General features: G+C 48.4%; 1 protein-coding gene across 2 annotated transcripts in view; it reads left to right on the top strand.

Annotated features, from left to right (window-relative positions):
* Positions 1–26,418, top strand: part of GRIPAP1 (GRIP1 associated protein 1) — a 71,583-nt gene that overhangs the window by 28,109 nt on the left and 17,056 nt on the right. For both annotated transcript variants that reach the window (XM_053289662.1, XM_053289661.1), the window contains 11 exons: positions 235–369; positions 1,086–1,181; positions 1,998–2,210; positions 3,252–3,365; positions 3,583–3,660; positions 7,069–7,164; positions 10,876–10,932; positions 12,320–12,419; positions 22,138–22,265; positions 24,688–24,816; positions 25,446–25,539. In XM_053289662.1, the coding sequence (XP_053145637.1) occupies positions 235–369; positions 1,086–1,181; positions 1,998–2,210; positions 3,252–3,365; positions 3,583–3,660; positions 7,069–7,164; positions 10,876–10,932; positions 12,320–12,419; positions 22,138–22,265; positions 24,688–24,816; positions 25,446–25,539 (1,240 nt within the window). The remainder of the gene's footprint in view (positions 1–234; positions 370–1,085; positions 1,182–1,997; positions 2,211–3,251; positions 3,366–3,582; positions 3,661–7,068; positions 7,165–10,875; positions 10,933–12,319; positions 12,420–22,137; positions 22,266–24,687; positions 24,817–25,445; positions 25,540–26,418) is intronic.

Raw genomic sequence — 26,418 nt, 5'->3', positions numbered from 1 at the left:
ATATTGCAAATGCAGGAGGAGGTGGTCTGTGGGATCTTATGATGTGTATGGTTTGGTGTGTGTGTGTTTGTTTGGCGGGGGAGAAACTATGTGCCTTGGGACCATATCTAGGTCTGCCAAGCCCAGAAGACCAAGCCTGGCTTGGGTCGACACAGCGTCCTATGATGGTGATCCTCTTGAAAGTCTCTGAGGCCCCTCTCGCTTCCTCTCTCTCTCTCTCTCCTTGCCCTGTAGATCCAAACGTCCAAGACCCAAGAGATGAATCTGATGCGGGATCAGGTGGCAGCGCTGGGGGCAGAGCTGCAGCAGTGTCAGAGTGAGAAGGAGGCGCTGGCTGCCCACAGGGAGGATCTGAACACACAGCTGCAGGTAGGCCAGGAAGTTGGACGTTGACTCCGGCTGCTGCTTCTGAGACCCAACAGGCTGCTTTGCATATGCGGTCCGAAGGGGAGGAAAGCTGCCTCTCCCCTTCCCCCCTGTGCACAGTATGCAAAATGGCCAGTTTCAGAACCGTTTCTGCTCAAGGAGCTAGTGGCAGCCAGAAGGTAACCCCCCCTAGTATGATCCCTGCTTCAGTGCCCTTCAGTCAGCCTCTGCCTGACTTCTTTGTTTTCTACCCCTCTTTTCTCCTCTTTCCTTTTTGATCTCTCTTTCTGGCCCTCTTCTCCTACTTTCTCCCTGGCTTTCTGTTCTTTCCTCGCTTCCTTTTTGTGGGCCCCCTGGCCCCAGTCCCTTCCAAGAGAATGGATGCGTTTGCAAGATGCTCGCCCTGCCACACACGCACACTTGTGCGCCAGATGAATCAGTTTGGAATCCTGGCGGCCTTTTTCTGCTGGACTCCTCTAGTCTGTGTTTAACCAGAAAGGGTGGTTAGAGTACATTGTAGGGGGGAGCGCATTTGTGGTAAGTGATCTGTACAGGTGACCAGGTGGAGTGCTGCATGTATGGAAGGGGTAACTATTCAGAGTTGGCTGATATTAGGGGTTAGAGGTGTAGGAGTTTCTCAAACAGAACTGGGGAGCTGGACAAATAATTGGACTGGGGTGCGGGCTGTCGCTTTCAGCTGTCTTCCCCTTTCCCCTTAGGAGTCACTCCGAGCCAACTCTCGTCTCTTGGAGCAGCTGCAGGAACTTGGGCAAGAGAAGGAGAGGTTGTTACAAGACCTCGACGAAGCCAGGAAGGTAAGTGAGGCAGAGAGGGAGAGGACTTGCGCTTGACTGCAGCTCACCTGAGGAAAACCTTTGCATCCTGGATTGAATGGTATTGTCTGCCCTCCCCCCACCCCCAAACCCACAGGCTTCCCTGTGCATTTTGAAAACTTCAAGGCAGATAGTGGGGCGAATGGAGGCGAGTGAAGGTCATGTTGAAGCGGGGCGAGGTGGGAGCTTTGCAGGGCACTAAAGCAGCACCTGCTTACAGAACCCCCCTACTCAGTCTCCTCTGGTTTCCACGTACTGCCCATGTACTTTCAAATTTTGATTTGCAGCCATGAGAACTAGAAACTTGATGCGCTTGTGCTTTTTCATAAGTAATAAAAGAGATTTTCACGATTCAAATTACAAACTTGCGTGCCATCTACACAGCCCTCGTTAAGCTTCATTCCCACTCCAAAACGTTGAGGTACAGCTTACGGGGCATGATTTATCTGTCCCTCATTCTAAGAGGGCAGTGGGCCCTCTTAAGAAGCACAGAAACACATCGTGCAAAAAGTTAAATAAAGAACTGACCAATACCCATTCAGCATCTTTGGGAATCTGTGCCCTCCCGCCCTTTTTTGCCCCTTGGCCTTTTGGCACCGTGTCATTTTTCCTCCCCGCTCTTTCTTTCCCTGTCCTCCCTCTAAGAAGCATTCAAGAGGCTTAATCAACCAGCCTTGACCCTGGTCTCCCCTGAGATCGGTGAAGGGGTGAGACCTGTTGGGCCGGGTCGCTTAGAGCCGGGACTCCACCGCTCTGCTGGATGCAGGCTGACCCCTCTGCCCCGTGTCGTCCTCCCAGACAGCGGAGAAGCGCAAGACCATGCTAGACGAGATGGCCATTGAGACCCAGCAAGAGAAGGGGCGCCATAAGGAAGAGCTGAGCAACCTCCGCTTGCAGCACGAGAAGGAGGTGCTGGCCGTGCGGGCGCGCTACGAGCGGGAGCTGCGGGAGCTGCACGAGCACAAGAAGCGGCAAGAGGACGACCTGCGTGGCCAGCTGAAGGAAGAGAAGGTAGGGCCGGCCAAAGAACCGGAAGCCCAGGCCCGGTCTCCCTGCAGAGGTGCGCGTGCTCAGGTCTCAAGGATGAGAAACTTGCTACCGCTCCCATCCCCCACTCCTTTATTCAAGTTTTGATGCTCACAATGTCAAAGGATTAGGGTTGTGGCCTTTCTTGCCATGCCGTTGTGAGAGCAAGTGCAGGGTAAAAGTTGCACGCGAGCTATAAGTGCTGGGCCATGCACACAGAAGCCACGCCCTTGTGCGGCCAAGACACTGAATTCGGGGGAGGGGAGACTGGCCCATTCGTGGGCTTAGCCCCCACCCCAGCAGTGTGTCTGCTGCTTCCCTGATTCCCAGAGAAGTGCAAGGCTGCCCTTTGGTCCTATGGCGTCAGGTCCAGGAGTGTTGGAATGGGAGCAGAACCTGCCACCTGACCCCCTACAGGAGTCACAGTGTGTCTTGGCATTGTGGGCCCTCAACCCACCAGGCAGTATCCCCGCAGTACATTAGCTCCCCCCTACCCACCCACCCTCACTGCCCTTCCTCCCCATTGTAGTGATGGGCGTTTTTGTTAGGAAGTTAAAAAAAAATATCGCAAGCAGCATGGAGTTCCTTCTCCTATAACTCCCTGTTGTAGGGTGAGAGTCCTTCAGGGCCCACGGCCTGTTTCCTAAATGGACCCATGGTCTACTCTGTTTCCCCTCCACCCTGTCATCCCTCCACGAGGGAGAGATGGAGGAGAGCTGGTCTTGTGGCTGTCAGCACGTTTTGTCTCCTTGGCTAAGCAGGGTCTGTGTTGGTCTGCATTTGGATGGGTGACGGCGTGTGCGCGCTGCTATAAGATAGTCCCCTTTTAGGGGATGGGGCCGTAGCTCAGTAGAAGAACATCTGCCTGCTTGCGTGCAGAAGGTTCACTCCCTGAGAGCATCTCCAGATGGGGGGCGGGGAGACTGGTGAGCCGCTGCCCGTCAGCATAGGCAGTACTGGGCTGGAGGGACCAGCGGTCTGACTTCCTATGTCCATTGCCCCTTCTCCCTTTCCTCTGCACTTTAGGCTCGCAGCCAAGAACTGGAGTCCATGCAGCAAACGGTGGAGCAGCTGCGCCTGCAGATACAGTCCATGGATGGCACCAAGGGCTGGTTTGAGCGGCAGCTGAAGGACGCAGAGGTGGGCACTGCCCTCGAGGTGGCAACCTGTAGCACTCTCTGCCTCTTCGGGGCAGACCTCCCTCTTGTCTTCCCTTCCTCCTGAATCAAGCCTCTCTTAAATGACGGGATGCCGATCTGAGCTGGCACCCAAGTCGATGGATCAGTGGGCCCCCATCCGCCCCCGCTTCCTTTCCAGTCTTGTCCTGAGAGCTGATCGGCTTCTTCCTCTTCCCCAGGAGCTGATAGAGAAGCACCAGCAGGAACATTTGGAGGCAATGCGAGTCTGTAAGGAGCAGCATGTGGCTGACCTGCAGGTATGGAGAGGGGCGGGTCTTGTAGGTTTCCAGGTCCGCAGGAGTGGCTGGGGCCTCCTCCACACAGACCAGTGAGCTTCCTCTTACACACCCCTTATCAGAGGCTACTCAGCTCAGAGGCCTCTGTTGGTTGGTCCTCCTTGTCTACTTCTGCTCTCTGTTTTTGGCTTGTGGCAGCCTGTGTCATTTCCTCTGGAGTGTAGATCGTCCTGCTTTGGGCTTGCAGTTGAATGGGTTTGACCTTCTGGTTCCTTCCAGCCATGGGTGTTGAGCGCTCTGGGAACTGCGCCCTGCAGGCTGGGTCTTTCGGATAACTGAACCACGGAAGCATGTTCCAAAACTGGGTTGAGCCTTTCTGGAGGAGTTGCAAGCAGTTCCTGGCGGGGGCTGGGGGCTGCAAGTTCTCTCCTAGCCTCCTCTCCCGCCTCTTGTTCGTCTGTGGTGTTAATCAGGCTGGTGCCGCCCACTCGCTGCTCGCCCACTTGTTGAGGTGCACGCGCTGAGGATCAGTGAGATAACTTCTTCCTCCTTCATGGTGTGTGTGTGTGTTTGGGTGGGATAGGGTAGTTAAGGCTGTGCCATGGAGGCCACGGGGAGGATTTAGAAGAGACCCTGGAACTCACTGCAGCCTTGCTTGCCATACTTGTTGTAAAGCGGTTCTTGTCTCTCCTTGCACTGCCATGCTGTGAGGCTGCCTCCCCTGAGGTGTCCCACATGTTGGTACAGGGCGGTGAGCTGGGCTACCTGATAAACGTAAGCCTGCTTCTCAAAATATCCCTCCTCCTCTGCCCCAAACCTGAACGTTTGTATGAGTGCATAGCAGGACTGGGCAAGGGATCATCGAGGGCTCTCTGGACAGAATTCTCGGCAGCCTCTCGGACTGCAGTTCCCAGAGTTCCTTGAAGATGCCCCAACACTTAAATCATTGTAGGTTTGCACTGTAGATGTAGTTCCCAAGGCCAGATTCTGGTTCTCTGTTAAAAGTTCGAAAGGGTGGATGCTGCTGTTTGTGAGCAGCATCCTGACCCTATCCACCCCCAGCACAGTACCTCCAGTGACTGTTGCTGATGTCTATCTTATGTTTCTTTTAGATTGTGAGCCCTTTGAGGACAGGGATCCATCTTATTTATTTATTATTTCTCTGTGTAAACCGCCCTGAGTCATTTTTGGAAGGGCAATATAGAAATCAGATTAATAATAATAATAACAGAGGAAAAATAACAAAAATAGAAGGAATAAAACTGCCCAGTGGAAGCAACATCAAGAACCTGGAAGAGAAAGAACATTACAAATACTTGGGCATTCTCCAGGCTGATAACATCGCACACACTGAAGTTAAAAGAAAAATTGGAAGTGAATACATCAGGAGAGTTAGAAAAATCTTTAATAATAATAATAATAATAATAATAATAATAATAATAATAATAATAATAATAATAAATTATTATTATTAAAGTCCAAACTCAATGGCGGGAACACCATACAAGCCATAAACACCTGGGCTATATCTATTATTAGAGACACTGCAGGAATAATAGACTGGACCCAGGCTGAGCTAGAGAGGCTAGATCATAAGACCAGGAAAATAATGACCATCAATCATGCTTTGCATCCCCGCAGTGATGTAGATAGGCTATACCTCCCTCGCAGCTTAGGTGGAAGAGGAATACTGCAAGTCCATCAAACAGTAGAGGAGGAGAAAAGAGGCCTTGAAGAATATATCAAGGACAGTGATGAAGATGCACTTAAAATGGTCAATAACGAGAAACTATTCAATACCAATGAAAGAAAGCAGGCCTACAAGAAAGAACAAGTCAAGAACCAAGCAGAAAAATGGGAAAATAAGCCACTGCATGGTCAATATTTGCACAATATAACTGGAAAATCAAACATCACCAAGACCTGGCAATGGCTTAAGAATGGCAACTTGAAGAAAGAAACAGAGAGTTTAATATTGGCTGCGCAAGAACAGGCACTAAGAACAAATGCAATAAGAGCAAAAGTCGAAAAATCCACAACAAACAGCAAGTGCCGCCTTTGTAAAGAAGCAGATGAAACTATGGACCACCTAATCAGCTGTTGTAAAAAGATTGCACAGACTGACTACAAACAAAGTCATGACAAAGTAGCAGGGATGATACACTGGAACATCTGCAAAAAATACAAGCTGCCTGTAGCCAAAAATTAGTGGGACCATAAAATTGAAAAAGTTGTAGAAAATGAAGATGCAAAAATATTATGGGACTTCCGATTACAAACAGACAAACATCTGCCACACAATACACCAGATATAACTGTAGTCGAGAAGAAAGAAAAACAGGTCAAAATAATCGACATAGCAATGCAGGGGATAGCAGAATAGAAGAAAAAGAAATAGAAAAAATCACCAAATACAAAGATCTACAAATTGAAATTGAAAGGCTGTGGCAGAAAAAGACCAAAATAATCCTAGTGGTAATTGGCGCCCTGGGTGCAGTCCCAAAAGACCTTGAAGAGCACCTCAACACCATAGGGGCCACAGAAATCACCATCAGCCAATTACAAAAAGCAGCTTTACTGAAAACAGCCTGTATTCTGCGACGATATCTGTAATAACAACAAGAAAAATATTGACAATAAAATTCAGCCATCTCAGGTCCTTGGGCAGGACTCGATGTCTGGATAAAACAAACCAGTCAATAACACCTGTCTGACTGTGTAAACAAGAAATAATAATAATTAATATATGAGGGTAGAGCTCCATAGTGCTCCCAGTACGTTTGTCACCTGTGTGCAAAGCAGTGAAAATGGGGAGGAACATAGGAAGCTGCCATATCCTGAGTCAGACCATTGGTCTATCTAGCTCAGTATTATCTTCACAGGCTGGCAGTTGCTTCTCCAAGGTTACAGGCAGAAGTCTCTCTTAGCCCTATCTTGGCAATGCTGCCAGGGAGGGAACATGGAACTTAGATGCTCTTCCCAGAGCTGCTCCATCCCCTCAGGGGAATATCTTACAGTGCTCACACTTCCAGTCTCCCATTCATATGCAACTAGGGTGGACCCTGCTTAGCTAAAGGGAGAAGTCATGCTTGCTACCACCAGACCAGCTCTCCTGTCCTTGGTCTTGATTCTTGCCTTGCTGGTCACTTTTCCTTTCATCACCCCTCCCCACCCACCCACCAGTCAGGCTTCCAAGAGATCTTTGCTAGTGAAGGATAGAGAAGTAGCTGGGGTGCAGAGGAAGGCTGAAACATGCTGCCCCACTCCAGTTCTCCTCTGTGAATTCCCCCCATTTGCTTCTGCTGCTTGGCACGTCGCGGGGGAATTTGAGTTGGGGAATCTCAGGTTTGCCACTCGACGCGTGGTTCTGCCTCTGGGCGCCGTGTTCCTCCCCTCCCCTCCACTTTCTTTGGTTGTCGCTCTTGCAGCTCAAGGACCAAGAGGTGGAAGCCGTCAAAGAGCAGCTGCGAGAGATCGAAAGAGTCCGGGATGAACATATGGGCACAATCGGTCGGCTGAAACAGGTGCGTGTGTGTGTGTGTGTTGTCGCCTGCCAGCTTCCCCTGGGAGCTGGTGCTTTTGGCAGCGTGTGGTTCCGAGGTCCATCTGTGCTCTCTCATCCTGCCAGGATCGCCCATCTGTCAGATTACATCTCTCTGTATCTCTCCAGTATCCTTGCAGTGTCCGGCATAGATAGGTAGGTGGCGCCTTCCTTGCCCAGTCCAGATACCCAGACCTGGACTTCTGCTGCAGCTGGGAATCCTGGCGGCTAAAGTTGGTGCTGGATGGGAAATGACTGTGCTGTAGATCCCACTCAGGATACCTGTTCGTTCTACTTTGGATCAAAGGTCTGGAGGCGCTACCTCTACTCTTATGGATGTGCAGCCTCTAACTGTAAGAGAAACAGTAAGGGGGGAATGAGTCTCTAGCGGGAGTATGGGCAGAAGATGAAGCCAAAGGAGTTGCAACTGAGCTCTGTCAGCAGAGGTGGAGATGTGCAAAGACTTTCTTTTTCCCCTGGGAGGCTCACCCACAATCTCGGAGTCTTTAGTGTTCTTTCTTGTCTTTTTAAGGTAATAACTATCTCCATGAGAACTAGAATCTTATTTCTTTCTTGAAAGAGAGTCTGTGTAAGCAAGCTTATTGTAGCCACCACAGATCATAACACACACATCAAAGCATAACAACACAACATAAAACGTAATAGCTAATACATCATACTTAGGAAAAACAGATAAGGCAGTAAAAAACATAACTAACTGAACAACATGCATGAAAATAAAAAGATATTTAATCCTAAATACCTAACTGTGGTTATAACTCTGATGGGTACAAGTAAGAGAGCTAGTCCTGGAACTACAACTGAGCCAGATATGTAGCAGGGCTAGCAGATCCAGTTCTCTTCCTAATTTTAAAAGATAAAGCAGAAATGGCCACTTAATAACTGACATAAGGAAGCACATCCGCCAGCAAGTAATTAACACATTCTGTTTCAGAACCTGTGAATTTCTCAATGATCTGACCCAGTATTTTTTCTCTTACTGTTCCATAAAAGGAGCAGTGTAGGACGTAATGTTTAATGTCCTCCACCTGCCCCTGACCACTGTTCCACAGGAACTTTGTGAAATCTATCCTCGGGATAGGCTGAGGGCATGGTTTGAAAACATAAACTGGTAAATGCCTTCCTTAGTGGTGCACTGGTGAGATTGAGTAGGTGCTGCAAAGTGGATCTGTTTTTTTCTTGAAGTGAGGATACCATAGGGAGAACTTTGAAGGCTGGACCAAACAGTGTCTTGGCTGGCGTCCTGCTCAAGAAGCCAATCATGTTTTTTAAAAATAAATAATAAACTGTATTTCGTAGCCACCCCATAACAAATTGTTCTCTTTTCCCTGTCCCAGGACTTTGGTGAAGGCAAAGAGTACATTTGCAGGATATGGGATAGCATATCTACCCACTGATTCCCCCTCTTGGTAGTGCCAATAGCATGATTTAACTAGATGGTCTTCTTTTGCAGTATCAAATGGATTCCAACAGAGATGGAAAGCAGCCCAGCCTCCATTCTTAGACGCTCAGCAAGGATGCCCGGGGAAGGCCCAGAATTTTTCTCAGGAAATTATTCTGGACTATTTCTAATTTCTCTATTACTTTCCTAAACCCCCACCCCCACCCCAATCTCTGCCCCATACAAAAGCTGCGGAATTACTTTGCCCTGAAATATTTTGAGTGCAGGAGCTATTAACTGAACACGAACACACACACACACACACACACACACCCTGGGGAGAAGAAGAATTTTTAAATGATCTCCACTGAACGGCATGCAGTTGATAGGGCTTCATTAAGATGGACTGACCAAGATAAAGATTTCTGAAAGGAGACACTCAAATATTTAAAGAAGGGGCATTGCTCTATTTGCTGAGTGTTAATTGTCCATCTGTGTTTGATTCTACTGGTACCAAAAACGACCACTTTTGTTTTGTCATAGTTGATCCTCAACTTTTCCTACTTGCAGTAATCGGCCAATCTGACCAGCATTTTTCTAAGCCCAATCTCGACACAGGCTATAAGTGCCATATCATCGGCATACGTCAAGATCGAGACTTTGCATCCTTTAAATGAGAGGCAGAAGAATTTCTGAGACTCCATGGCCTGTACCATATCATAAAAATTAATTTAAAAGGGAGCCAATAGACAGCCCTGTTTAACTCCTCTGTTTAATAAAATGGGGCCAGACCACGGTCCTTGTCAGCCCACTCTCACCCTGGCCATTTGATTAGAGTGTAGTTCAGTCAGTAACCTGAGAAGCCATTTGTCAATGTTCGTCCGCTTAAACTTTCCCCGCAATCTAGCTCTATCAATAGCGTCAAAAGCTGACGAAAGGTCAATAAATGCAACATAAAGGGGGTTTGTTTTAATGGCAGTTAGCATATTTCTGGGTGAAGGCCTTCAAGGTGGTACCGTGATCTATTCTGCCGTGACCCCTACGGAAGCCTGCCTGCTCTGGGTGAAACAGTTGCATCATATCTGCCCAATCCTCCAACTTGTTTAAATGGTGTCGAGTGTATAATTTGGAGGCTACATCCAGGAGGCTGATTGGACAGTCATTAGCATGCTCCTACCTATTGCCTTTTTAGTATATTGGATAAAGGATATTTTGTTTCCAGTTTGGGGGGACCACACTAGTGTTATCAGTTTCTGAGAAAAGCCTCACTAAAATGGGAGTCCACCAGTGGACTTTCAATTTAAATACCTCCGGAGACACCATGTCCTCTCCAGGGGCTTTCCCCAGGGTCAAGGCACCCATCAGCTGCTTGCACTCTGTGCTGTGATGGCAGGCCACTCGGCCAGATTCAGGAACTGGGTATTCATAGGTTGCCCCATTCTGAGTGCTACCATAGATGGCCGCGAAGTATTGAAACCAGGTCTCAGCTGGGATATGTGCATCTGAGATAGGAACGTAGAACATAGGAAACATAGGAAACTGCCATATACTGAGTCAGACCATTGGTCTATCTAGCTCAGTATTGTCTTCACAGAAGTGGCTTCTCCAAGGTTGCAGGCAGGAATCTCTCTCAGCCCTATCTTGGAGAAGCCGCCAGGGAGGGAACTTGGAGCCTTCTGCTCTTCCCAGAGCGGCGGCTCCATCCCCTGAGGGGGAATATCTGACAGTGCTCACACTTCTAGTCTCCCATTCATATGCAACCAGGGCAGACCCTGCTTAGCTATGGGGACAAGTCATGCTTGCTACCACAAGACCAGCTCTCCTCTCATGACTGAATGCCAGTTGCCACCAATTCCCAGAACTTCCTATCATTTTTCTGGATTATACAGAGACCTAGCTCTCTCCATTGATCTTTATAACTGGAGAGTTTCTTAATTTTCAAAAACTGCTTGTATTGCGAGCGGAACTTTATTAATGATTGAATCGAGGGGTCAGATATTTCCATGTGTGGGAGTTGTGTGTGTGTGTGTGTGTGTGTGTGTGTGTGTGTGGTTTTTTTTTAAGGAATCTGTAGATAAGGGCTATGATTTACAGCCTAACTGCATCCAGGCAGTTTTCCATTATCCAGGGATAATGAATAACAAATTCTGCATTGGAGGATGGTAGTTGTGAGCACAGAGAATTGCCAGATATTTTACTAGCCTTGAAGTGTGATAGAATCGAAATCTGCCACCCCTGGGCTTCAGCAGAGTTGGAGCTGGCAAATGTGTGACAGTCTTGTCTCCTCGGCAGGAGGTGAAGGACACGGTCGACGGGCAGAGGATTCTGGAGAAGAAAGGCAGCGCAGCGGTGAGCTGGGGGATCCCTCATGGGAGTTTGGGGAGGGGTAGTGATAAAGGAAGGGGAGACCCCTGTTAATCTAACCCATAGCCCTTGGCAGCCACTCCTGTTTGCTCTAACCATTAAGTAGCCCTGGAAAGAGAAGGCTAGTTTGATCTGAGAGCCAGGGCTTCTTGGATTGCCTCTTGCCTGCTCATGGCATTGCTGGTGGACGGGAAATCGGGACTCTCTCCCGAGTTCCACTCTCCCTTTCAAGCTCAAAGAGAATGTCGGGAGCAAGAAGGTCCATTGCACAGTAGCAGTGCACCACAGCAGCTCCCAACAGAGCCTCGGAAGAAAGGGCCGCTGTGAATTGTAAGAGCACAGCCACCGTGCCACCCACTGGCAATCCCCCTGCCTTAGGGGTTGAGCACCTTAAACTAGGAGCTGCCGCAGTGATGGTCCTCGAGGTCCATGCTGAGCCATGACCCCTGCATAGCACTTGCATTTACATTTATATACCGCTTTATAGCCGGAGCTCTCTAAGCGGTTTACAATGATTTAGCATATTGCCCCCAACATTCTGGGTACTCATTTTACCGACCTCGGAAGGACGGAAGGCTGAGTCAACCTTGAGCCCCTGGTCAGGATCGAACTTGTAACCTTCTGGTTACAGGGCGGCAGTTTTACCACTGCACCACCAGGGGCATAGCCTCTCATCCTGCCGATCTGGCTCGTCACCTCACTCCCAGCCTGGTATCTGAGCATTTGGAAAGAAAAGGCTGGGTAGAGGGGCAGATTGCCAGAATCAGGGCCAACCCAGGAGTTTGGGGGCAGGGTGGTGGTGGAGATTGTAACCTTGGTCCCTTTAGGGACAGTGCACCTAAGTTCCCTGCACCGTGTGGCCCCCTTTCCCACCCACTGCCCCTGCTGTTTAGTTGCTGAGTAATCCCGCTCCTGAACAGAGGGTTCTTGTGGTCTCCAGCCAGTGCTTAATTTTGAAGGACTCAAGCCTGCAAGTTCTGACCCTAATTGCAGAGGTGTGTGAGGCTCAAGGAGTCTCATTCTCAGTGGCATTCTCATTCTCTCTGACACTTCCTGTTTCCAATGGCACATGGCCATTGAGGTGGCAGCCGCAGAGATGGCTGGAATGTCTCCTCCACTGCTAGGACGAGATCATGGCCAATTTTGCTAAAGGACGGTTCTCCAGTGGGGACCTGAAGCTAGGATTTTGTGCCACTCTAGCTGCCTCTTATGGGGGTCTCTCACTGCTGAAGAAAAAAAGACATTCTGGACACATGAGTGGCAATCTTGTTGGGTTATGCATGTTTGGGGCTGATCTCCAGGATTGCACATAGGGCTGGAGGCAGGGCTCACCAGCCTATCTCCCCACCATTACCTTTCCCCCCACTGATAGCTGAAGGATCTAAAGCGGCAGCTCCACCTGGAACGGAAAAGAGCGGACAAGCTTCAGGAGCGGCTCCAGGAAATCTTAACCAATAGCAAGAGCAGGACAGGTAAGGGGTGGTGACCAGGGAAGAAGGAAAAGAGTCGGGCCTTCCCCGTCTTGCCTCTAGGGGGTGCTGCCTCCCCTCCTAGCTGTAATCAAGAGGGTGACAGGGCCTTGGAAAGGAGTAGAGGGAGCTGTGAGTGTTCCCTGTTATGAATGGCTCGTGCTGAGGGTGGCTTCTTGTGCCTCGTTTCTGTATCAGAATGCAGATCTCAAGGTACAAACAGCACACATGGCGTGCCAGTTGTCAAGGGCACGTGCGTGTAAAAATAGCCCTATTTTCCTTTCTAAAGTATCCTTGGAAGAGGGGACTGGGAAAGAAAACTCCACTTCTTCCATCTCTCTTAGCAGGACGTGCAGCTGTATAGCCATCCATTCATTCTTCTTTACAGTCCTGCTGCTACACGTGGATTGGGGTGTCTTGTAATCAAGTACAAAACATAGTGAGGGTAATCTTGCAGGGGTCAGGGAAGAAGCATGTGAATGCAAACAGCTCTTCCTATTTAGAAATCCTTCCCTAGGGGCCCTTCACACATTAACAGTTTTAACAGGCATCTATTACAGACCCGCTAAAGACGATCATTGGGGCTCTGTGCTACAAAGAGAAGTCAAGATTTTGCTCCAAGGGATCCTATTTTCTGCACCAAGAAAAAGCTCAATTCTACAGTCTCCCTAAATTGTGCAAATTAAGCACAATTGGTTCCCTAATATAGACGATTTTGCTCATTGATTGTGGTTTTGCTAGTCATGGGGAAGGACACCGAGCTGTAAGGGGCACCGAGGTCCACTGCCTGACTCCTGGAAGTCTTACACAGCCACCCTTTGACTGTTGAGATTGACCAGGTCTTCCTCTCCCACGTTTCAAGCATCTGTTCACCCGCCTTAAGGGCTAAAAACTGGTTTTGATTTTTAGGTTAATGAAAACTGTTATTCTCCAGGAACCAAATCTAGTACTTGACGCTACACTTGTGTAATGGGTTTCTCTGCTCTTGCAGGATCTCAGCCCAGACATACTTCTGACTACAGTGTCTGATGTGGTCATCTCTTTAACCTCATGCATGTTGCTAAAGTAGCCACTCGTTTATGAATTTAAAGAGAGAGAGAATATATTTTTTTTAATGCCCATTATGGAGGGGAGCCCATTGGTGCTCTTGTAGCTGCATTTATGTCATAATGCAGGGTTTTAAAACGGTGTGTGTGAAGTACTCTAAAATCTTGCTGTTTTAGCAGGTAGACCATGCTTGTCTTTGTTCTAGAGAACATTATTCATTTGACTTTTGAGAGTCCCTCTCAGGCCCTGGATTCAGTGAAGCTCCAAACCACCACTGAAAGAAGCCATGCTTAATTATTCCAAGATGAGGGGCTGGTTTTCCCCTAGCCCTGTCTGGTTCCCACCCTGCATTTTGCACTGAGGCCTCTTGAATGTTCTCTTCAGAACAGATTGAGCATTTGGAGCCAACTGGAGTCTCCTTTGCCTTCTGCCTCCCCAAATGGCTAAGAACTTGCTCAGACAGCAGATTTACGAGCTTCTGGCTCAGCACGGCAGTGAGCAGTCACAAACATGGAAAGTATTCCTGGGTGGGAAACGGAGACTTCTCCCAACACGGCTCCAGTCAGAAGCCAGCTGCCTGACTTGTGTTGTGTTGGTCAAACACCTGGCCGCGTCAGCTGCATGGATAGGGAAGGCTGGGGCGCTTGGAGACTGGAGGTGCCCTGCAGGTATGGGCAGCAGGGACTGGAAGCATTTGGAACAGCTGGTCTCTTGAATAAGCCATCTGGTTGAGTCTTGCGAGAGGGAGGATATTTTCTGGGACGAGAGTGAGAGCATGTGGGTGGGAGGCGTGTGTCTGTCTGTCTGTACTGAACCATTATATATATTTATTTTTTTATTGTATATGTTTGTGGGAAATGTGTGAAAGAGAGAGGGGAAAATGGGGGTTAGTTTGGAGGAGAGTTGAGCTGTCCTTGTGAGGACACAGCCAGTACCAGTTAACCTCCATGGAGAGACCGAAGGTGAAATCTGTGAGGACTGTAGCAGAGGCAGGGAGAGGAGGAAGACCAAAGGCAAAAGGATTTGTAGTCTCCTCTTCAGCAAGAGACTGGAGGGGCTGTTGAGGCCGAGGAGAACAAGGACAGTGCTCTGATTCCTGGGAAGGACACGGGTTGCTTTCCCCTTGGAAGCTTACTGTTGCCCTCTGAAATAGATCAGACTTTTTAAAATTGCCAAGTGAAACATTTCAGTGTTTCTTATGTGGTCTGAGCACTCTGCTTATGTAAAAGGGCCAGATTTTGAAGACTGAATGAATATTCTTGGCTGACAAAGCTTTTAGGGTCACCAAACTGTTGCATTATTCCAGCACAGGAGTGGGTTTTTGTGTAAGAATTCCATTGCTTTATGAATTAAATAGTTGGGCTTTCAGTCCTGCCTACCCCCACTTCTCCACCCACACACCCACCCATTGCCCTAAAGCCGTCATCGGTCAGTACAGGCTGTCTGTCTCTGAGCTTTAGCCCCTGCCCGTCTGTATTTCAGGGAATAATACTAGCCTTCCTTGCAGGTTTTTTGTAAGGATCACCAGAATTATCTGTAGGGAGTGCTTTGGACACTGAAGAGAAGTGCTCTGTTGATTCTTCTCAGAGCTGGAAACTGGTCTCTTGACCCCTCTCCCTATTAAACTCCGTTTCCTTGCCAGGGTTCCTAACTTTCAGCCTACCCAGCCTTCTCCCATCCAGGAGGTCCCAACTTTCCCTCCTCTCACTTCTTCATTACTCCGTTTGTCTTGTGTGACACATAAACGCCTGCACCCTTGTTCTCAGCTTGGAGTTCAATCTTTCCCTACACCACAGGTGTACGTTTGAAAAAAGGTGGGGAGGGGAATTTTACCATGCGTTAGTAAAAAGGGGGTGGGGAGGGGAATTTTACCATGCGTTAGTTTTGAGGGTGAGTCATTAAAAATAATTTAAGAGAACACTGGCTTTGCTATGAGCCCCACCTCCCACTGAGATCATCTGGAGAGGTCCATCTGCAGTTGCCACCAGTTCAGTTCATCTGATGACTACTCAGGGACGGGCCTTTTTTTTTGTTTTGCCGGCCCAAGCCTTTGGAATGCCCTCCCTGCCGAAATAAGAGCCTCCCTATCTGTATCACCTTTTAAAAAGACTCTTTAAGACACATTTATTCACCCAAGCTTTTTAACTAGAATTGTGGTTTTTAAACTGTTTTCAGGTTTTAACTGGTGTTATGTTTGTTGTAAACCTCACAGAGATACAAATGTACAAATATTCTAAATAAATAAAATAAATAAAAGGATATTTAAAGCGGTAACTAATACTCGTTCAGTAGCCTTCAGCGCGCACCCTGGCCTGGCCATCAGCTATTGCTGGGAAAGGGATTGCTTGCTGTTGCTACTAGAAATGCCTGCAGAGGGCGCTGTGCTGCCCAACCACCCTCTCTCAAAGTAGGCCTTGGAGTGTGCTGTGCTCCCCTGGGCCCCAGGAGGCATTGTCACTTGGCCCCTGGCAAATTGCACTGCAGAGATGCTTTTTATCTTGCTGCTTTGATCTAATGCACCCTGCAGTGTGGAGGGATTTCTCTTGCCTTCTGAGCTCTTCCTTTCAACTCCTTTCCAGAGCAGTCTGCACAAAAGAGGCCTCCTCCCTCCACGGGGCTCTCCACAAAGGGCAAGTGACCTCCAGCTCAGCTTTTTACAGAATAAATTGGGTGAAGAAAGAGAGTTGCAGGAAGAGACTGGAAAGCAGCAGCCGTGGAGGCTGGTGCTTGAGGTGGGCCGGTGGGTCTGCAAGGGGTCTGGGGGCACATCCCGGGCCAGGGAGGGGCCTGTGTTTGAGGTGTCCAGCCGCCTGCCTTGCCTCCCCCCTCCTTAAGCCACCCCTGCTATCCGGGGTGGCAAAACCTTCCCCACTCTCCCCCTGCCCCACAACTCTCTCTCTTGCTCTCCCCCTACCACAACTCTCTCTCTCTCTCTCTCTCTCTCTCTCTCTCTCTCTCTCTCTCTCATCGTGGCAGCCTAGGTCAGCTCCTACTACTGGCCTCCGTCAGGTCATCCTGCTAAGTCTCCTTACAAGGCGAATGGCCAATTTGGGCGGGAGAGCACATCAAGGGCCAGCCTCCGTTGCTCTGCCGAGTCTCCTCGTGAGGAGAACAGCCGAGCTGGGGCTGCCTGCATGGACGGCCTTCGGTGTGCTCTTCCTCCCCAGCCGTCCTCCTCGTGAGGAGACTTGGCAGGATGACGAAGGCCACTGCTCAGTGTCTCCTTCTTTCTTCCGCCTCCTCCTCGGCCCTCCCTCCTCCTCCGTCCGCCGCTCGGCCCTACTCCGTGCCTTCTCTCTCTTCTGGACAACTCTCATGAGATGTGCCACGTACCACAGGATGTCCGACATACGTCCTAAGGCGCTTAAATATGTAGATTATCCTCTGTTAAGAGTCAATGTGGGGTAGTGATTAAAATGTCAGATTAGGAGCAGGAAGATGCTTCAGATCTCTGCTTAGCCATGACCTTGGGCCAGCTGCATACACTCAGCCTGGTCTACCTCATGGGGTTGTTGTGAGGATAAAATAGTGGACAAGATTCTTATGCCTTCCTAGGCTTCTTGCTGGAGGGGTGAAATGCTATTGTGAGGGCGAAGATCAATGTGGCTAGCCTAAAGCAAACTAACGGTGGATGAAATGAGATTTGAATTGGGAGCTTGATGGCTTACACTCTGAAGCCACAACCCAAGGACAAAGTGAGAACTGATCTATGATCTGACTTCAATCTGAAATTGGTCCTAGTTTGTTTCCAGCTACCTGTATCCAAACTAAGAGTTGCATGCAGGGAAAGTTTCTGTACATGCACGAAGGGGAAGGGCAATTTTCAGCTGTCTCTTCTTCCTCTGCAACTGTCTATGCCTCCCAAACATATGTCGCGGAGGGTCCCACAATCCTCAAAGACAGATTTTCAGAAGGTACGGACAGCTGCAGAGAGAGGTGAGGCTCACTGAATATTACTCCTCCCCTCCATGTGCACCAGGTGTGTTCCCTGTGCGCAACTCTTACTTTAGATGTTGGCTTTCAGGTGTGTGTGTATGCCTGTGTGTATTCATATTTATTCCAATGAGCCCATCTCCTCTCACACAGTGGGTAGTTCGATCATTAGGGAGGGGTATAGAGAGATGAGTCTGTGACTCATGTGTAGACTGCACGGTGACTCACCTGCCTGGTGTGAAGGTTGCAGATGTCCCATAGCATCTAGATAGGCAGTGCTGGGGAGGAGTTGGCTGTCATGGTGCATGTCAGCACCAACGATGTTGGGAAATGTAGTTGGGAGGTCCTGGAAGCAAAATTTAGGCTGCTAGGTAGCATATTGAAGTCTAGGGCCCCCAAGGTAACTTTCTCCGAAATGCTACCTGGCCCACACTCAGGGCCAGCAAGACAGGTGGAGCTGAGGGGTATCAATGCATGGTTGAGATGGTAGTGCTGGGAGGAGAGGTTTAGATTTGTTAGGCACTGGGATACATTTTGGGGAAAGCGAAGCCTGTACAAAAGGGATGGGCTCCACTTGAACCAAGATGGAACCAGACTGCTGGCACTTAAAATAAAAAAGGTCAAAGAGCAGCTTTTAAAATGATGGCTGGGGGATAGCCGACAAGAGCTGGGCAGTATCCGATTCGGCAAATACCATCCCTTAAGGTGCGAGGGTGTAAATGCTTCAGATAAACCAGAAAGGAACAGAGCAGACCCAGGTAAAGAGCAGACAAAAGAATGTGCTAGCTGGCCAAAGAGATCAAATGGCCATAAGAAAGATAGCACAAGCCAGGTAAGAGATTCCGCATATAAGTGCTTATATGACAATGCCAGAAGCCTGGGAACCAAGATGGAGTGCTTGGTCACTAACAAAGAAATAGATATAGTGGGTGTAACAAAAACATGGTGGAACAGTGAGAACCAATGGGACACTGTTAACCCTGGATATAAACACTTTAGAAAGGACAGTGAGGGGCGAATAATTGGAGGTAGAATAGCACTGTTTGTTAAAAAAAAAAAGGGATAAAATCTAACAAGCTAAAAAACCTAGGAGGACCAGAGTCCTCCACAGAAACTCTGTGGGTCACAATACAAGGCCTAAAAGGAAATGTGCTACTAGGAACGTATTATTGCTTTCCTGACCAAAATGCTGACAGTGATTGGGAGCTGCAGAAGGAAATCAGGGAGGCATCAAAGAGAGACAGCTATAATAATGGGTGACCTCAATTACCCACACATAGACAGGGTAAATTCACATTCAAGTAATGACAAAGAGGCCAGATTTCTAGATATGCTGAACTACTGTGTCCTAGAACAGTTGGTCATGGAAACGACCAGGACTTAATCCTGAGTGGTGTGCAGGTCCTGGTGTGAGATATCTGTGTTGTGGAACCTTTAGGGAACAGTGACTATAGTGTGATCGAATTCAGCATATATGCGAGGAGATAATCTCCAAGCAAGTCTAGCATAGACACTTTGAACTTCAGAAGAGGAAACTTCTCTAAAATGAGGAGTTTGGTGAAAAGAAAACTGAAAGGGGAAATCAAGAGATCACTTTGCTCCAGAATGCATGGAGTTTACCCAAAACCACAGTAATAGGAGTACAGTTAGACTGTATACCAAAAAGGAAGAAAGGTACCACCAAGTCTGGGAGGATGCCAGCATGGCTAACAAGTAAAGGAAGCTATAAAGGGGAAGAAGAATTCCTTCAGAAATTGGAAGGCCTGTCCAAATGAAGAGAACAGAAAGGAATACAAACTCTGGCAAAAGAAATGCAAGGAGACAATAAGGGAGGTGAAAAGAGAGTTTGGGAACTTTTAGCTAAAAACATAAAGGGGAATAATGGCTAGAAGTGATGAGAAATGATGTTCTACACTGTCTGGAAAAATTAAAAATTAACAAATAGCCAGAGCCAGATGGCATCCTCCCAAGAGTCCTTAAAGAACTGAAATGTGAAATTGCCGACCTTCTTGCAAAAATATGTAACTTATCCCTACAATCAGGCTCTGTACCGGAGGACTGGAAAGTAGCCAGTGTAACACCAGTTTTCAAAAAGGGATCCAGGGGGATCCAGGCCAGTTAACGTCTATGCTGGGCAAATTGATGGAAAGCATTCCCAAAGATAAAATTGTTAAGCATATAGAACAAGCCCTGCTGATGGTTTCTGCAAAGGTAAATCTTGGCTCACCAACCTTTTGGAGTTCACTCTCAAAGTACTCTATAAGAGTCTTGTAGTTATTCCACAGATGAACATTGGCTCTGCTCAACCCAGTAGTGCTGCCCCATATTAAAACAACTCCATGACTCTGTCTTCATGGCCAAACACCCTTTTGGCCCTTTGGCCAAAGAGGTGCCATTGTTGTGCCATCACCATGATGATGATGGCTCCTTCCAGAAATTTAGCTTAATGTGAGAGCTGAGGACAAAGAATTAAGTGAGGAAGCTATGAAAATACTGATTGTGTGAATCGGAGTTTTTAGCAGTTGACACTATAAAGAGCACTTATCAATCTAAAATAAATTTGGAAACAGAAATTGGTTGGGCAGTCTCAAACATAAAGCCCAGATTTTAAAGAACTAAGCAGGAGGAAGCAAGCTCATCCTTCCAGTTGTAAAAGTAAATGTGCTTTATTTGTCTCTGCCTAATCAAATCAGTCAGGAGATGGCAATGGTAAACCCCTCCTGTATTCTACCAAAGAAAACCACAGGGCTCTGTGGTTGCCAGGAGTCGACACCCACTTGAGGGCACAACTTTACCTTTAATCAAATCAGTCACTTTCATTCTGGGGTCATGTAACTTTATACCTTATTGCGGGGGCGGGGGCAGTCACGGTCTCAAAAAGATGGAGAACACCTGCAGGAAGGCATTACTTACTCTAGGCAAAAGCACGTGTTCAGGATCACTGAACACAGGCCTGGTTAAGCAAACTGAGAATCCTCAGTATGCATACTTGCTTTGTCAATGTAAAATACATCATTGGGCCGCAGGGGTTTGGGTCTAGGCCACATTAGACGACTCTGCCTAGCCCTCCACTCAACCACACCAGCTCACATGGTGGGAAAGGGCCATAGCTCAATGGGAGGGGACACGTTTTATATGTAGGATGTCTGGGTTCTGTCTCGGGCATCCCAAGGAAAGTCAGGGTTTCAGACAGGGGGTCTTTCTCAGAAGAGCTGCTGCCAGTCAGTGTAACTCAGTGTTAAGCTAGATCAGGATGGCACAGCTTTGGCCTTCCAGCTGTTTTTGGCCTACAACTTCCATCATCCCCAACCAGGGTGGTGAATAGCCAGAGAATGTGGGAGTTATCCAACATCTGCAGAGGGCCAAAGTCTTGTAGCCCTGAGCTAGATGGACTGGCTCAATATAAAGCTGCTTCATATCGTCTTCATGCTGGGTTTTCAGCACTTGGAACAGCTCCCCAATTCCATCCCTTGAAAAAAGAAACAACGCTTCAGGAGGGATTCCAGATGAGACTGCAGCACACGCATACATAGGCAGGAAACAACATAACATGGAAGCTTAACACGGAGAAGTATATTTTAAATGACTTGAGCCAGTGTAGTAAACATAGACATAATGCTCTTGATCCCCATTAGTGAATTTTATTTATTTATTTATTTATTTATTTATTAGATTTATATACCGCCCTTCCAAAATGGCTCAGGGCGGTTCTTAATGTGTATATGAATACGAAGGGGAAGTTCTTACTGGGGAGTGACTATCTCCCCAGTAATCCTTTTTTTCCTTCACAAATTCCTCCACTGGCCATAAAGGTTATGTTAGCATTGGTCTTAACCACAGCTAATGCTAGCCAGAGTTCATTTTTGGCTAACACCAGATCCTGGTAAAGCGCAAGCCCTGGTTAGCATTAGCCATGGTTTAATATTGGTGCTTCAAAGAGGGAGGGTCGAAGATTTGGCACCTGGGATGGAAGAACATGGGATCCACAGCCTGCTGCTCCTGTGGTTAAGGACAGGAAATCCTACCCTCTGCACAGAACCTTGTCTATTAATGATTATGTAAACAAGAGCTTTACTGTCTGGTTTCTCCAAACCTCTTGAGAGTGCTGCATTTGCAGAGAGCGATGGGGTGAGGAGAGGCTCCAAAGGAAAGGTGTTCTTTGATTGGGGAAGACATGAGAAAGGAATCAACTTAGGCCAGGGCTCAGTTTTGGAACACGGCAGGTGGGGATTGGACTGCGTTGGTTCAAGTTTGTTCGGATAAATCCTCCTAGAGACAGGCCATCTCCCTTGCCTTGTGCGATCATCTTTTTCCAAATCCTCCTTTATACAGAGGATATGTAAGAAAATAGAAACTGTTCAGATGCCAGATCCTCTAAGGAACTATCCTAGCTAGTGCTGTTTTGTTTCCTAGCTATGAAGATACTTGGATACACAGAAGAGCCATCAGTGTTTAATTTGAGCTGGGGCTTACTGATATCCAGCTCCGTAGATACCAGGCTGTAGTTTGCTGTCTAATTTGTTTTGGGTTTATTTCCCTTTTGTGTGCAGGCTTGCTAGTGAAGGTAGTGGTTTTTCTGGACATGCTGAGAGTGTTTTTCCTCAGCCACTGAGTTGCCCTGACTGTCCATCCCACACTGGGGTTTGAAGGGCAGCGGAGTGTGTGGGGTGGCTTCCCTGCAGTCTTGAACCCCCAGAACCAGTACTCCTCTTGGGGTCCCAACATCTCTCTCTGCCCCCAGGAATTGAGGACCTCGTTCTGGCAGATATCAGCTCACCAAGCCGGGCACAGACGGGGGACAGCAGCAGCATCTCATCCTTCAGCTATCGTGAAATCATGAAAGAGGGCTCCGGGACCGGCAGTAACAAGGTGAGGGGCCTGAGGGCAGAAAGGCTGGTGAGGAGTAAAAGGAGCCTGAGGATGCTAGGGCTTTTGAGGAACTGAGGCCCGCCTCCAGCAGCTGGGTGTTGCATCACTTCCTGAGGGGGTGTGGCCTTGTCATAAATGGGCCTTGAAGGCTCTCCTAAAGAGCCAGGATCCTACTGAGTATTCAGTGGGCACAAGACTCCTATTTGCAAACAGTTTTCTAGCGGTGCCATTTACTGAGGTCGAAGGAATGGGGGATCTCTCCCTACCCAGCTCGTTTAGCCAACAGCATCTGATTATTCCTCGGCAACCCTTGTATTTCTGGCCAACTCACTGATCTGACACACCAAGAGCTTGTTTCATAGTCTAGTAACTGAGCCAGTGTACTAGTTATATATGCCCAAAGCACAAGTCCCTAGTTTTCACAAGCACTTTTGAAATACACAGCTTTTATTTTGTTTACTCATTTTGCAGTCTAATCTTGAAGATGGCCGATAACACACCTTTAAACCGTCTGAGAATCTGTCCCTCACTGAAATCTGAAAGGGTGCCCTTGGAGTTGCCCTCCTCCCGGATTAAGGAAAGCTGGCTTCTATGAGGATGAGAGAGGGGCGGGGGAGAGAAATAGGCCTTCACAGCCCTTCATTGAACAGTTGGCTGGAGTGGAGCTAGATGTCGTGACAGACACGGGGCTGCTGCCATAAATGGCATCCCTGCGTCTATTTCTGACTCCCCACCACCCCACCCAGTAAGGTCCAGTAGAACTCCCTGAATGACATGACACTGTCATGCTGTCACCCCACATCATCACCTATCACTGATGGAGGCAGGGAAGCTAGCAGTGTCACATCATATGATGAACTTTGCTAGACATTAAGGAGGAAAGTGGGAGACCTAACTGTGGGGGTGCCCTTGCAGTGACAACCACAAGTCACTCTGCCACATCTATTTCTGCCTTTAGATCTGTGCCATAAGAGTGAAGGGGAAGTCTCCACCTTAATGGAATCCCTCTGTTTCAAAAGTGTGTAGATCCTCTGAAAGAGAGCAATAAATAACTCATAGGATGTGTAATGTGTGGCTAAAGCGATGCGTTATTGATTGATTAAAGACATGCATTAATGTTCATACATAGTGTATAGGCCAATGTAGATGTGGGAAAGGAAGTTTTCTGTTTTGTCTTGGGAGTAGAATCATCTACAGCACAGTAGGTTTCAGGAGTAGGGGGGCATGGCCATGCCACAGGATCCACCTTGGACTGGGTCACATGATGTCACATGTAGTCAACCAATCGCATTGGATTCTCTTCCTGAGGGCTAGTTTCACATGAACCCCGCTGTGTGGCCATTGTGTGAAAAACTTCCCGTTTTGGATTCCACTTAATCAGATAACTGAATAACAGCGTTATCATCGGAAAGCTTGTGTGCTCTGTTTGTTCCGTGCACTTTTTAAAAGCCTACTATATTTATGGGCTGTAACCTCTGACAAAAATTGCATTCAAGGGGATGCTAAACTTGCATAATAAGTAAAAACTGTTATATGCACTATTTTTATTGAAAACAGTTGCATGGAATTGATAGCCCAATAGCAAGGAAAGTCCTCTGCAAACAGGAAGACAGGCATATACATGTCCCAGCTTAGATCTGGCACCTCTTCCCATATGGGCCTGCCCACCGGTTGGAGGTATCTTTAAGGGCCCTGATCCAGGTTCTTCCTTCAAGTTAAGAAGTTTGAACCTCCTGCTGTAAGGAATCTTTCTTTCTATCCGTTCAGTCATATCCGACTCTCGGTCACTCTATGGATCAATGCACTCCATGCCATCCTATCTTGAACAGCTTCCTTTAATTCTGCCATGGTCATTCCAGTGTCATTTTTAATTATATCCAGCCATCGAGTACAAGGCCGTCCCCGTCTCCTTCTTCCACTGATCATTCCCAGCATGATTGTCTTTTCGAGTGAATCAGCTCGCATGACATGACCAAAATATGTCAGTCTTTGTTTAGTAATCTTAGCTTCTAGCGGTATTATTGGTTTAACTCGATCTAGAACTTCCTTGTTCATGAATAGGAATAGCCCTGGTGTAATGGAGGTGTGTGTCTTGCCTTCCTCTCTCCTGAGCCCACTGGTTTCTAGAGGCCTTGGGTGGATGGAGATGCTGTGGGAGCTGGATCGATCGTTTCTGGTTTATGTCACTGTCACAGTTGGGGTTTTAAATTCTTTCTGTATTCAGTTTCTATGTGATCGTTTTTCACTCCTAGAGTGAGCCACCTTTAAGCATCACGGAAAGGTGAGCGAGAAAGTTCTCAGTTAATTGGGAGGAAATTGGCGCAGCCTCCCCATGCTGTTGAGGGGAAATAAATGGCAGAGGCCCCCAAGTGATGTGGTGGTGACCAGCCTTTCTGTTTCTTCCTCACCACCTCTGCTGCAGTCAACCACAGGCAGTCCCCAGTCACAGTCGCAGCCCCCGCGGCCAGCTGACCTCTCGGACGAGGAGATCTCTGAGCTGTTCCAGCGTCTGGCTGAAGTTCAGCAGGAGAAGTGGCTACTGGAGGAGAAGGTACCAACTGGGAGCTGGAGCAGGACCTGGATTGGGAATGGCAGGCAAGGGTTTTGTGAGGCACCCCACACCACTGGGTTCTTGCCAGTGCCTCTGCAGTCTGCTGGGACCAGCCAGAAGAGAGGCAGCAGCACTGGGCAGGCCACCCTTAGGAGGGGAAAGGAGGCCATTGACCAAGAGGCAAGATCTTGGAGGCGGAGGAAAGAGCTCTGTGGGATGAGCAAGATAAAAGGTATCCCTGGCATGGGGCATGTCACAGTGATAGACTGCATGCAGGTCCCAAGAAAGCCGAGGAGCAACTTCCAGGAGGGAGCCCAGTATAGGGGGCCAGTTCTGAACTTCTGGGCATCTGTCCAGAGCCCAGACTTTCAAGGACATCAAAGCCAGTACTGTGAGGAGCTCCTGCTCTGCAGCTGGGAACACTTTGGATGTCCAGAAGAAGCCAGGCGGTCTGCAAGGGGTGACCCTCCTCTTCCTCCTTCCCCCCTCCCCCTCCCTCCTCCCCCCTCCTCCCCTCTCCTCCCCCCTCCCTCCCTCCCTCCCCCCCCCTCCTCCTCCTCCTCCTCCTCTTCTTCTTCTTCTTCTTCTTCTTCTTCTTCTTCTTCTTCTTCTTCTTCTTCTTCTACTAGGTGAAGCACCTTGAGGTCAGCAGTGCCTCCATGGCTGAGGATCTGTGCCGGAAGAGCGCCATCATTGAAACCTACGTGATGGACAGCCGCATCGGTGAGGATGCTGGCATTCAGGAGGGCACCTGTGTGGGCAAGGCAGGGTTGGGGGGCTGTGGCCTCAGCTTAGTGAAGAGGGCGACTTGAGGGCAAAGAGTATGTTTCTAAACTGTTTTAGTTCCAACCCAGTTCAGCCCTCATTGGCCATCCGCTTTGATTCTCTTGGGGGTCCGATCTGCTTTGATTCCATAGGCAAGTGGCTTTCAGGCCATGTTCTGGAGAACCCCTGAGGCTCCCAAGAATAACTGCTTGCTGAAAGCCACAGTGGGCTCGTGGTGGGGGTGAGAGCTGAACTGGGGTCTCCGTAACTAGCATTCCCTCAGCGACACCAGCCCAGTGGACTGTACCTAGTGCTCTCAAGAAAGAGGAGATTGATCAACAGCGGGGTTAAGTCTGAAGGAGGATCATGAGGGGAGAACATAAGAACAGCCCTGCTGGATCAGGCCCAAGGAAGCCCATCTAGTCCAGCATCCTGTTTCACACAGTGGCCAACCAGATGCTGCTGGAAACCCACAAACGGGAGTTGAGGGCATGCCCTCTTTTTTTTCCCTTTTTAAAAAAAACATTTTATATCCCGCTCTTCCTCCAAGGAGCCCAGAGTGGTGTATTACATACTCAAGTTCCTCCTCAAAACAACCCTGTGAAGTAGGTTAGGCCCTCTCTCCTCCTCTTACTCCCCTGTAACTGTTATTCAGAGGCATCCTGCCTCTTGAGGCTCAAGGTGGCCTGTAGTACTCAGACTAGTAGCCCTTGATGGACCTCCCCTCCATGAAGTTATCCAAACCCCTCTTAAAGCCATCCAGGTTGTTGGCTGTCACCACATCTTGTGGCAGAGAATTCCACAAGTGGATTATGCGTTATGTGAAAAGGTACTTCC

The sequence above is a fragment of the Hemicordylus capensis genome, chromosome 2, assembly GCF_027244095.1.
Source record: "Hemicordylus capensis ecotype Gifberg chromosome 2, rHemCap1.1.pri, whole genome shotgun sequence".
Taxonomy (NCBI): Eukaryota; Metazoa; Chordata; class Lepidosauria; order Squamata; family Cordylidae; genus Hemicordylus; species Hemicordylus capensis.
Note: the sequence above shows the minus strand (reverse complement) of the source record. Positions and strands in the feature narration are given on the sequence as shown.